Genomic DNA, 12,607 nt, shown 5'->3' with positions numbered 1-12,607 from the left:
ACAATAATTGAAAAAAAAAAATTTCATTAGGGAGTTCCCGTTGTGGCTCAGTGGTTAACGAATCCAACTAGGAACCATGAGGTTGTGGGTTTGATCCCTGGCCTTGCTCAGTGGGTTAAGGATCTGGCGTTGCCGTGAGCCTGGTGTAGGTTGCAGATGTGGCTCGGATCCTGCGTTGCTGTGGCTGTGTCTGTGGCCGGCAGCTATAGCTCTGATTCGACCCCTAGCCTGGGAACCTCTATATGCTGTGGGAGTGGCCCAAGAAATGGCAAAAAGACAAAAAAAAAAAAAAAAAAAAATTCATTAGAAGCAACCAACAGCAAAATACAAGAGGGAGAAGGACAAATAAGTGAGGTGGAGGACAGATGAGTGGAAATCACTGATGTGGAAGAGAAAAGAGAAAAAAAGATTGAAAAGAAATGAAGACAGTCTAAGAGAACTCTGGGACATTAAATGCACCTACATCTGTATTATAGGGTGCCAGAAGGAGAAGAGAGAAAGGGGCAGAAAAAATATTTGAGGAGGTAATAGCTGAAAACTTCCCTAAAATGGGAAAAGAACCACTCACTCAAATCCACGAAGCACAACAAGTACCATGTAAAATAAACCGAAGGAGGAACACCCTGAGACACATATTAATCAAAATGACCAAAATTAAATTAGACAAAGAGAAAATATTGAAAGCAGCTAGGGCAAAGAAACAAATAACATGCAAGGGAACCTCAATAAGGTTACTGGCAGATTTTTCAGCAGAAACTCTGCAGGTCAGAAGGGAGTGGCACAATATACTTAAAGTGATGAAAGGAAAATACCTCCAACCAAGATTACTCTACCCGGCAAGGCTCTCATTTGGATTAGAAGGAGAAATCAAAAGCCTTACAGACAAGCAAAAGCTAAGAGAATTCAGCACTACTAAACCAGCTTTACGACAAATACTAAAGGAAATTCTCTAGGTGGAAAAGAAAAGGCCACAACTAGAAATGAAAATATTACAAGAGACAAGGCTCACCAGTAAAGGCATATATACAGTAAAGGTAGGAAATCATCAACACACAAATATACTACCAAAATCATAAATAATGAGAAGAGGAGGGTACAAATACAGGACACTGGAGATGCACTTGCAATTCAGAGACGAACAAATTAAAACAATCTTGTATATATAGAGACTCCTATATGAAAACCTCATAGTTAACAGCAAACCAAAATTCTACAAAGGATACTTACACAAATAAGAAAAAGCAATCCAAACACAACACTAAAAATAGTCATCAAACCACAAGAGAAGAAAATTAGGAAAGGAAGAAAAAAAGACCCTCCCCTCACCCAAAAAAAAGTCCAAAACAATTAACAAAATGGCAACAAGAACACACATATCAATAATTACCTTAAATGTAAATGGACTAAATGCCCCAACCAAAAGACACAGACCAGCTGAATGGATACAAAAGAAGACCCATATATATGGTGTCTTCAAGAGATCCCCTTCACTTCTAGGGACACATACAAACTGAAAGTGAGAGGATGGAAGAAAATATTCCATGCAAATGGGAATCAAAAGAAAGCTGGAGTAGGAGTTCCTGAAGTGGCGCAGGGATATGGATCCGACTAGGAACCATGGGGTTGCAGGTTCAATCCCTGGCCTTGCTCAGTGGGTTGGGGTTCCGGTGTTGCTGAGTGCTGTGGTGTGGGTCACAGACGTGGCTTGGATCTGGCATTGCTGTGGCTCTAGCGTAGGCCAGCAGCTGTAGCTCCAATTAGACCCCTAGCCTGGGAATCTCCATGTGCCGTCGGTGCAGCCCTAAGAAGACAAAAGACAAAAAAAAAGGAAAGAAAGACAGCTGGAGTAGCAATACTCATATCAGACAAAATAGACCTTAAAATAAAGAATATTATAAGAGACAAGGAAGGACATTACATAATGATCAAAGGGTCAATTCAAGAAGATAGAACAACTGTAAATATATATGCACCCAACATAGGATCATCTCAATGTATAAGGCAACGCTAACAGCCTTAAAAGGAGAAACTGACAATAACACAATAACAGCGGAGGACTTTAACACCCCACTTACAGCAACGGACAGATCATGCTGACAGATAATCAACAAGGAAACACAGGCCCTAAATGAAGCATTAGACCAGACGGACTTAACAGACATTTATACAACATTCCAGCCCAAAGCAGCAGAATACACATTCTTCTCAAGTTCACATGGAACATTCTCGGGGATTGATCCCATATTCTGGGTCACAAATCAAACCTTTGTAACTTGAAGAAAATTGAAATCATATCAAGCATTCTTTCTGACCACAACACTACACGACTGGAAATCAATGACAAGAAAAAAACTGCAAAAAACACAAACACATGGAGACTAAACAACATGCTACAAAACAGACAATGGATCCTTGAAGAAATTAAAGAGGAAATTAAAAAATACCTAGAAGCAAATGATGACAAAGATACAATACTCTAAAACCTATGGGATGCAGGAAAGGCAGTTCTAAGAGGGAAGTTTATAGCAATACAAGCCTAACTCAGGAAACAAGAAAAAGCTCAAATAAACAACCTAACTTTATATCTAAAGCAGCTAGAGAGAGAACAGATAAGACCTACAGCCAGCAGAAGGAAAGAAATCGTAAAGATCAGAGCAGAAATAAATGAAACAGAAATGAAGGAAACCATAAAAAAGCATCAATGAAACTAAAAGCTAGTTCTTTGAAAAGATCAAAGATAAACTCGTAGCCAAACTTGTCAAGAAAAAAAGAGGACTCAAATCAATAAATTCAGAAATAACAAAGGAGAGGTTACAACGGACATCACAGAAATACAAAGGATCATAAGAAACTACTTCGTGCAACTATATGCCAATAAAACGTAAAACCTAGAAGAAATGGACAAATTCTTAGAAAAGTACAATCTTCCAAGACTAAATAAAGACGAAATAGAAAAGACGAATGGACCAATCACAAGTACTGAAACTGAAACTGTGATTTAAAAACTTCCAACAAAAGGCCAGGACCAGACGGCTTCACAGATGAATTCTATCAAATATTTAGAGAGGAGCTAACACCTATCCTTCTGAAACTATTTCAAGTGATTCAGAGGAAGGAATACTCCCAAACTCATTCTATGAGGCCACCATCATCCTGATTCCAAAACCGGACAAAGACACCACAAAAAAAAATTACAGGCCAATTTCACTGATGAACATAGATGTAAAAATCCTCAACAAAATACTAGCAAACCAAATCCAGCAATACACACGTGATCAAGTGGGGTTTATCCCAGGAATGCAAGGATTTTTCAATATCTGCAAATCAATCAGTGTGCTACACCACATTAACAAATTGAAGAATAGATTCTTTCAACAGATGGAGAAAAAGCTTTTGACAAAATCCAACACCCATTTCTGACAAAAACTCTCCAGAAAGTAGGCACAGAGGGAACCTACCTCAACATAATAAAGGCCACATATAACAAAACCACATCATTCTCAAGGGAGAAAAGCTGAAAGAATTACTGCTGAGATCAGGAACAAGACAAGGATGTCCTTTCTCGCCACTACTATTCAACATAGTTTTGGAAGTCCTAGCCACGTCAGAGAAGAAAAAGAAATACAAGGAATCCAAACTGGAAAGGAAGAAGTAAAACTATCACTGTTTACAGACGACATGATACTATACCTAGAAAATCCTAAACAGGCTACCAGAAAACTGTTAGAGCTCATCAATGAATTTGGTAAAGCTGCAGAATACAAAATTAATACACGGAATCTACTGCATTTCTATGTACTAACAATGAAAGATCATAAAGAGAAGTTATGGAAACAATCCCATTTACCACTCCCATCAAAAAAAATAAAATACCTAGGAATAAACTTACCTGAAGACAAAAGACCTGTAATCTGAAAACTATAAGACCCTGATGAAAGAAATCAAAGATGACACAGATGAAAAGATATACCATGCTCTTGGACTGGAAGAATCAATATTATCAAAATGACTAAACTATCCAAGGCAATGTACAGATTCAATGCAATCCCTATAAAATCCCCAAGAACCTTTTTCACAGAACTGGAACAAAATAAAGTTTGTTTGGAAGCACAAAAGACACAGAATAGCCAAAGACATCCTCAAAAAGAAAAATGGAGCTGGAAGAATCAGGTTCCCTGACTTCAGACTGTACCACAAAGCTAGTTACCAAAACAGTATGGTACTAGCACAAAATCAGAAATATAGATCAGGAGTTCCCGTCGTGGCGAAGTGGTTAACGAATCCGACTAGGAACCATGAGGTTGCGGGTTCGGTCCCTGCCCTTGCTCAGTGGGTTAACGATCCAGCGTTGCCGTGAGCTGTGGTGTAGGTTGCAGACTCGGCTCGGATCCCACGTTGCTGTGGCTCTGGCGTAGGCCGGTGACTACAGCTCCGATTCAACCCCTAGCCTGGGAACCTCCATATGCCGCGGGATCGGCCCAAGAAATAGCAACAACAACAACAACAACAACAACAAAAAGACAAAAAAAAAAAAGAAATATAGATCAGTGGAATAGGATAGAAAGCCCAAAATTCAACCCACACACCTACAGTCAACTAATTTATGACAAAGGAGTTAAGAAGATACAATGGAGAAAAGATAGCCTGTTCAACAAGTGGTGCTGGGAAAACTGGACAGCCACATGTAAAAGAAGGAAATTAGAACACTCCCTAACACCATACACAAAAATAAACTCAAAACGGATTAAAGACCTAGATATAAGACCAGACACAATAAAACTCTTAGAGGAAAACACAGGCCAAACACTCTCTGACTTAAACAACAGCAACATCTTCTCAGATCCATCTCTTAGAGTGATGACAGTAAAAACAAAAATAAACAATGGGACCTAATTAAACTTAAAAGTTTCTGCACAGCAAAGGAAACCCTAAACAAAACAAATAGACAACCCACAGAAAAGGAGAAAGTATTTGCAAATGAAGTGACTGACAAGAGATTGATCCCCAAAATCTACCAACACCTCCTGCAGCTCAATACTGAAAAAACAAACAACCCCATCCAAAAATGGGCAGAAGATCTAAAGAGAGAATTCTCCAAAGAAGACATACAGATGGCCAAAAAACACATGAAAAGATGTCCAACATCACTCATTATTAGAGAAATGCAAATCAAAACCACTACGAGGTACCACCTTACACGAACTAGAATGGCCATCATCAAAAAGTCTACAAACAGGAGTTCCCGTCGTGGCGCAGTGGTTAACGAATCCGACTAGGAACCATGAGGTTGTGGGTTCGGTCCCTGCCCTTGCTCAGTGGGTTAAGGATCCGGTGTTGCCGTGAGCTGTGGTGTAGGTTGCAGACACGGCTCGGATCCCACGTTGCTGTGGCTCTGGCGTAGGCCGGTGGCTACAGCTCCGACTCAACCCCTAGCCTGGGAACCTCCATATGCCGCGGGAGCGGCCCAAGAAATAGCAACAACAACAACAACAACAACAACAACAACAAAAAAAAAAAAAAAAAAAAAAAAGACAAAAGACAAAAAAGTCTACAAACAATAAATGCTGGAGAGGGTGTGGAGCAAAGGGTACCCTCTTACACTGTTGGTGCAAATGTAAATTGATGCAACCACTGTAGAAAACAGTATGGAGATTCTTCAGAAAACTAAAAATAGAACTACCATTTGATCCAGCAATTGCACTCTTGGGCAACTATCCAGAGAAACCACGACTCGAAAAGACAGATGTACCCCAATGTTCACTGCAGCACTATATACGATGAACTTCTTTGCAGAAGAAAAACTGACAGACTTTGAAAAACTTACGCTTACCAATGGAGACAGGGTGTGGGGGGAGGGATGGGCTGGGGGTTTAGGGTGGAAATGTTGTAAAATTAGTTTGTGATGATGGTTGTACAACTATAACTATAATAAAATTGAGTTAAAAAAAAAATAAAGTGGAGTTCCCATTGTGGCTCAGTGGTTAACGAATCCGTCTAGGAACCATGAGGTTGTGGGTTCGCTCCCTGGCCTTGCTCAGTGGGTCAAGGATCGGGCGTTGCTGTGAGCTGTGGTGTAGGTTGCAGACGTGGCTCGGATCCTGCGTTGCTGTGGCTCTGGCGGAGGCCGGCGGCTATAGCTCTGATTGGACCCCTAGCCTGGGAACCTCCATATGCTGTGGGAGCGGCCCAAGAAATGGCAAAGACAAAATAAATAAGTAAATAAATAGAGTGAGTCTCTTAAAGATAGTATATAGATGGATAATGTGGTTTTTTTTAAAACCAATCCAACAATCTCTGCCTTTAATAGATTTTAATCCATTTACACTTAATTACTAATAAGGAAGGATTTGCTTCTGCCATTTAGTTGTATGTTTTCTGTACACTGTATATATTTTTGCTCATTTCCTCTGTCACTGCCTTCTTACGTCTCTCTTCTCACCACCTGCTACACTGCCTCCCCTTTATTACTGCCTTTTAAAAATGTTAATCTAAATTAATCAAGATTTTGAGTTCCCATCGTGGCACAGCAGACACAAATCCGACAAGGAACCACAAGGTTGCGGTTCGATCCCTGGCCTCGCTCAGTGGGTTAAGGATCTGGCATTGCCTCAGATCTGGCCTTGCTGTGGCTCTGGCGTAGGCCGGCAGCAACAGCTCCGATTCAACCCCTAGCCTGGGAACTTCCATATTCCGCGGGTGCAGCCCTAAAAAGACAAAAGATAAAAAAAAAGAAAAGAAGAAATTAATTAAGATTTATTGGAGGCTTGGTCTTCCCAATCAAAGGATCACTGCTCCCTCTATTTGAGTATCTCCTGGTGAACATCTCCTTCATGAACCTACCTCAAAATGTTAAAAGGACCTACCTTTTCTGGCCATGAACGCAGGCTCAGCTTCTATTCCAGTTTCCATCATGAATCATTTGCCCCTTAAACACACACCCACTGCACACCATTCCCCATTCATACATATGTTTTATTATCTATTCCTCCCCTATATGTGGCCTGTGCGAGGGTGGACCCTGGAATACTTAAGAAGGGTCCCTGATGACCGGCAAAGAGAAACGAGAGGCGCAGTGGCTTACGTTGTAGGAGCGGGGGTGCCTCTGCTTCCACTGAACCAGGAGCAGCTGGGCCACCACCAGCGTAGCGATGAGGATGAGGACCATTTCAGCGTGCATGGCTTCGTGGCCACGGTGCTTGGCATGCATGCGCGCATGCTCCACCCTGAAAGTCAAACAAAGGGGCGAGCTCGGTCAGGGAAGGTGTGGCCGTAAAAGGGCAGTGCTTTCCAGGGACGTCCCACCATTCCGCAGCCCTCTGTAGCTGCAGTGCACTCTGTCAATGAGGGGCTGCAAAGACACACGCCCTGGAGGACAGGCAACTGGGGATACAACGGGGGGCCTAGGCACCGAAGTTAAGTGCTGGGGTTAAAGGTGAGTGGTCTGCTGCCCACCCCCAATGGCACACATAGCTGATACCTTTCGTTTCAGACCTGTTTCAATCCGTCACTGAAAGAAGAAGGTAACCTGGAGGGAAGGTTAGAGCCTAAAGCCTCATGCTCTTATTCAATGATACGTATAATACCAACACAGGAATGTGGCTGCCAAGGTGCGCCACTCCCAGGGTTTAAGTCTTGCTTTATTCCTCCGACCCTCCGTCAGGACTAGAGATCCTAAAGACTAAAGCCAGAAAAGTCTGAAGGGCTCCAACTTTACACCATTCCAACAGTGACTGCAGTATCCACAGGGCAACAGCCTGCCTCTTCAAGGGCTCCGGGAGAGTACGCCTGGAAACTCTTCCTTAATCTAAGGGCGGTATTCTCTTATCCTGAGGATCGGCAGCAAAGGATTCCCTTGGCCAATACAGGCCCAAAGCTTCCTCTGAGAATAGAAAAGTCACTCCTACCATTCTGGGTCAGAATCAGCCAAAGGAAAGGAATGAAGGAGTGAGAAAGCTAAATACAAATGGAGGCTATAGTCAGGAGCTTTTGTGCAAGTTCCCCACAGCTGCAGATATTACGGAGAAAAGCAAAGGCCCATATGAACGATTGCCTAATGGAATTCCCACTGTCAATGAGAGAACGAAGCCAGAAGAACCCAGGGGGAATGAATCATGGATCGACAAATCACAAAGCAAATACAGCAAAACCTTCACTGTCGCCTTCAGGTGGCAGGTATGAGGGTATTCACTGCACACTTCTTTCAACTGTTCTGTATATTTGAGAGTTTTCATAATAAAATGTCAGGGGGAAAACCTGGTGTGCAGACAAATGTTAGCCAGCCAACCAGCCAGAGCACCTAAGGGTTCATTTACTGAAAAATTTATCCTGGGTGGGAGAATCTAACAAAACGCTAATGGGGCAGCCGTCAGAAACAAGTTCAGACACACCTGTGCGGCCCTGGCCAAGAGAGCGGCCATCTCTACAAGGCAATTTCCTCCTCTGTCAAAAGGAGGCCCTATCTTTTCTGCCTCCCTCACAGGCTTGTTGTGAAGATAAGCTAAATTTAAAGAGGGCAAAGGCTATTTTAAAAACCTAAGGACTGAGAGGAGTTATGAAGATAACAAGAGGTTTTTTGTTCTCAGTATGTAACAGAATGAACGTGCACAAAAAGAAATCAAAGAAAATACTGAGAAAAAATTTACAAGTCATCTAGTGAAAGTTACCACTCAACACAAAAATTATTTTTCATATATATGTATGATATGTATGACTGAGTCACTTTGCTGTGCAGCAGCAATTGGCACAACATTGCAAATCAACCATACTTTATTTATTTATCTATTTATTTATTTCCTTTTTAGAGCTGCACCTGTGGCACATGGAAATTCCCAGGCTAGGGGTCGAATCAGAGCTACAGCTGCCGGCCCACACCACAGCCACAGCAACGCCAGATCCAAGCCACATCTGTAACCTACGCCACAGCTCACGGCATTGCCGCATTCCCAACTCAGGGATGGAACTTGCATCCTCATGGATACTAGTCAGATTTGTTTCCACTGCACCACAAGGTAATGCCCCAAATCAACTATAATTTAATTAAAAATTTTTTCAATTATTTTTGCAATCTTTTCTTTAAATATTTCTGCTGGCTGAGAATATGCGCTCTTAATCTATTCTAGAAGCAGCAATGCCTGACACATTGTAGGTACTCATATGTGCTTATGAAGGAATAAAATGTCAGTGCTTTAAGAAGCAGGACGATCAGGAGTTCCTGTCGTGGCTCAGTGTTAACGAATCCAACTAGGAACGATGAGGTTGTGGGTTCGATCCCTGGCCTTACTCAGTGGGTTAAGGATCCGGCATTGCCATGAGCTGTGGTGTAGGTCACAGACGCAGCTCGGATCCCATGTTGCTGTGGCTATCTATGGTGTAGGCCGGAAGCTATAGCTCCGATTAGACCCCTAGCATGGGAACCTCCATATGCCATAGATGCAGCCCTAGAAAAAGACAAAAAAAAAGAAGCCAGAAGATCAGTACCACTCAGTACACCACAGTTATTAATCATATTTCTGATAATGAGACAAATCTCATTATTTGTCTTATACAGCTTCAATCCTTTAGACTTAATCCTATACTCTAGAACAACAAAAAACATATCCATCCATTCCTCTTTCCTAATGCTGTCTCCTCAGGGAGCTCCCCAGTGGTCTGGTGGTTAGGACTCTGCTTTTGCCATTTCAGCTGGGGTTCAACCCCTGAGCCGGGAACTGAGATCCCACATCAAGCCACTGCACGCTGTGGCAGAAAAAAAAAAAAGAGTTCCTCTTGTGGCTCAGCAGAAATGAATCTGACTAGCATCCATGAGGACGCAGGTTCAATCCCTGGCCTCACTGAGTGGGTTAAGGATCTGGTGTTGCCATGAGCTGTGGTGTAGGTCACAGATGTGGCTCAGATCCTGCGTTGCTGTGCTGTGGTGTAGGCCAGAGGCTACAGCTCTGATTCGACCCCTTGCCTGTGAACTTCTATATTTTGTGGGCGTGGTCCTAAAAAGACAAAGAACAAAAACAAAAAACTGCCCCTTTAAACATTTATGTTGCTATTATTTAAAAAAACAAAACCAATCCTGTTCCTACCATCATTTTCCTGGGCTCTTCTAGGCTAACAGTTCTAGGTCTATTAAACACTATTCACACGACATAATGTGAAGACCATCAATCCTGACTGCCTTCTTCTAGACATATCTAGGTAAAAATCTTTTTTTTTCCCTTATGAACTTTTCATATTTACTCTCTTAACAACCTTCAACTGTACAGTACAGTAGCGTTAACTACTCACCACGCCACACATCACATCCCTAGAACCTCATCTCACAGCCGGATCAAGGCCGTCTTCACATGCAGCGTTTACAACAAAATCGGTGCCGACTCAGCAAAGCAAACACACTGTAATCTGCGCTGTAATCTCCTTTAAGGCAGACAGTATGTTGTCATGAAGACCTTCCAGTCTGTACTGTTTGTTGGTAGCTGAGGTGGACAACTGCTACGGATTCAGCTTAACGTCACCTCAAATCTCACTGGGCTTGTCATGAGTTGATGCCTTTGCCATTCTACGTTTTCATAATCAATAGTTTTAATCTAAAGGAAGTGGATTCTTTTCTCTCGATCAAACTTTACGTTTCAGCTCACTGGTCAGCTACCTGGTGAAGTGTGTGGGGCAAGCACTACTGAAAATCCACTACTGATGAGAAATAAAGCCAGTAAGGTATTTGCTGACTCACTTCAGTTATAACACAAGTTAGTAGCCGAGATCAGAAGACACATCTCCCATTTCCTCAGCCAGAGCTCTCTGCCCTGCTGCACGAAAATGAAGATGCTAATGATTCTCAAAACAGGTAACACTGCAAGTTTACCACGTGCCAGGCACTGTTCTAAGAATTTCTATTTATTAATCCTCACATCTCTGAGGTATATATAGGTATTGTTATGATCCTGATTTTACAAACTGGGAAAACTGAGGCAGCATGAAGTTAAGTAACCTAAGATCACACAGCCAGGAAATGGCAGAACGAGTATTCAAACCCAAACCGATGGTTTGGTGCAATCACCTGTTTACTCCCCAGGGTGACCTAAATACTAGAAAAGATCTCAAATGATCTGTCCTACTGGTCATAGGTCACCGGCGGCTCCCAAGGAGAAAAAGGAAAAAGACAAGGAAGCAAAAAGGACAGATACACAACTCCATCTGTAGGGTTGGCCTACAGTTCCTGGCGTGAAGGGCTCGCACTGTCCCACTTACCTCCATTGTTCTTCTGGAGAGAGGTCTGACATATCAACCTGTAGAAAGACACCACCAGAAAAATCCATTACTGCCTTGAACTGCCCCTGCCCAACATACAGTGATCACACATTTGCCAGAGATAGACGTATGAGTCAGGACTCGTGGGACATGAAGCTAGATAAAATATTCTGTCCTATGATGGCATTTGCTAGGAAGCGGCCCCGTTAGACTGGGGTGAACTAAACTTCAGTCCCTGATCTGCTATTGGCCTTCCAACCTCAAAGCTGCAGTCTATTTGATAATTTTACCCTTTTATTTTACTTTTTGTCTTTTTAGGGCCACGCCTGCAGCACATGGAAGTTTCCAGGCTAGGGATCAAACAGGAGCTGTAGCCACCAGCCTACGCCACAGCCACAGCAGATCCAAGCCATGTCTGCAACCTACACCACAGCTCACAGCAAAGCCGGATCGTTAACCCACCGAGCAAGGCCAGAGAGCAAACCTGTTATGGATACTAGTCAGATTCTTAAGAGGAACTCCCAATCTTACCCTTTTGGAGCAGGATTTCTTAAACCTTGGCACTAGTGATATTTTGGGACGATTAAGTCTCTGGATTGTGTTTTTAGGGGTGGGTTGGGTCTGTACATTGTAGGATGTTTAACACCATTCCTGGCCTCTACCTACTAAAAACGGTAGTAGCACCTCCACAGATGCCACAATCAAAAATGTCTACAGACACTGTCAGATGTCCCTTGGGAGATGAAAACTACCCTGAGTTGAAAACCACTGCTCTACAATAATACTAAAGTCTCTGGGTTCATAGCTCAAGTCTTCTACTTCTTGGTAGTCATAGAGATGCATGTTCAAAAATAATGCCATTTAAAGCAACATGGATGGAACCAGAGACTCTCATACTAAGTAAGTCAGAAAGAGAAAGACAAATACCATATGATTTCACTTATATCTGGAATCTAATATATGTTACAAATGAACCTCTCCACAGAAAAGAAAATCATGCACATGGAGAGGTTGCCAAGAGGGAGGGGAGGGACTGGGACTTGGGGGTTAATTGATGCAAACTATTGCCTTTGGAATGGATGAGCAATGGGATCTATGTCTGGTCACTTGTAATGGAGCAGGATCATGTGAGAAAAAAGAATGTATACATGTATGTGTAACTGGGTCACCTCGCTGTGCAGTAGAAAATTGACAGAACACTGTAAATCAGTTATAATAGAAAAAATAAAAATCTCTATTAAAAAAAAGAGAGAAATGCATGTTCAAGCCTCAGAACCTAAGTCACGTGATACGTTCTTACACTGAACTAGCTGAAAATGTTCCTTGATGTAGAGAAGACAGGGCCTCATAATTTTTCAAAGGAATCAATCAA

At 42.3% G+C, this 12,607-nt stretch overlaps 1 protein-coding gene across 3 annotated transcripts in view; it reads right to left on the bottom strand.

The window, feature by feature from the left end:
• The window catches only part of RNF121 (ring finger protein 121), a 99,254-nt gene that overhangs the window by 44,241 nt on the left and 42,406 nt on the right, over nt 1-12,607 (bottom strand). For 2 of the 3 annotated variants that reach the window (XM_003129616.5, XM_005653662.4), the window contains exons 2-3: nt 11,236-11,273; nt 7,082-7,223 (exon numbers count right to left, since the gene is read on the bottom strand). In XM_003129616.5, coding sequence (XP_003129664.1) covers nt 7,082-7,223; nt 11,236-11,273 — 180 coding nt within the window. The remainder of the gene's footprint in view (nt 1-7,081; nt 7,224-11,235; nt 11,274-12,607) is intronic. The other variant, XM_005653660.4, reaches the window with a different exon arrangement.

The sequence above is a fragment of the Sus scrofa genome, chromosome 9 (assembly GCF_054392235.1).
Source record: "Sus scrofa isolate SSC_HxYL_T2T_F1_AM1 chromosome 9, Sscrofa_HxYL_maternal_Yorkshire_Landrace_v2.0, whole genome shotgun sequence".
NCBI classification, from domain to species: domain Eukaryota; kingdom Metazoa; phylum Chordata; class Mammalia; order Artiodactyla; family Suidae; genus Sus; species Sus scrofa.
This window is presented reverse-complemented; position numbering and strand designations above follow the sequence as displayed.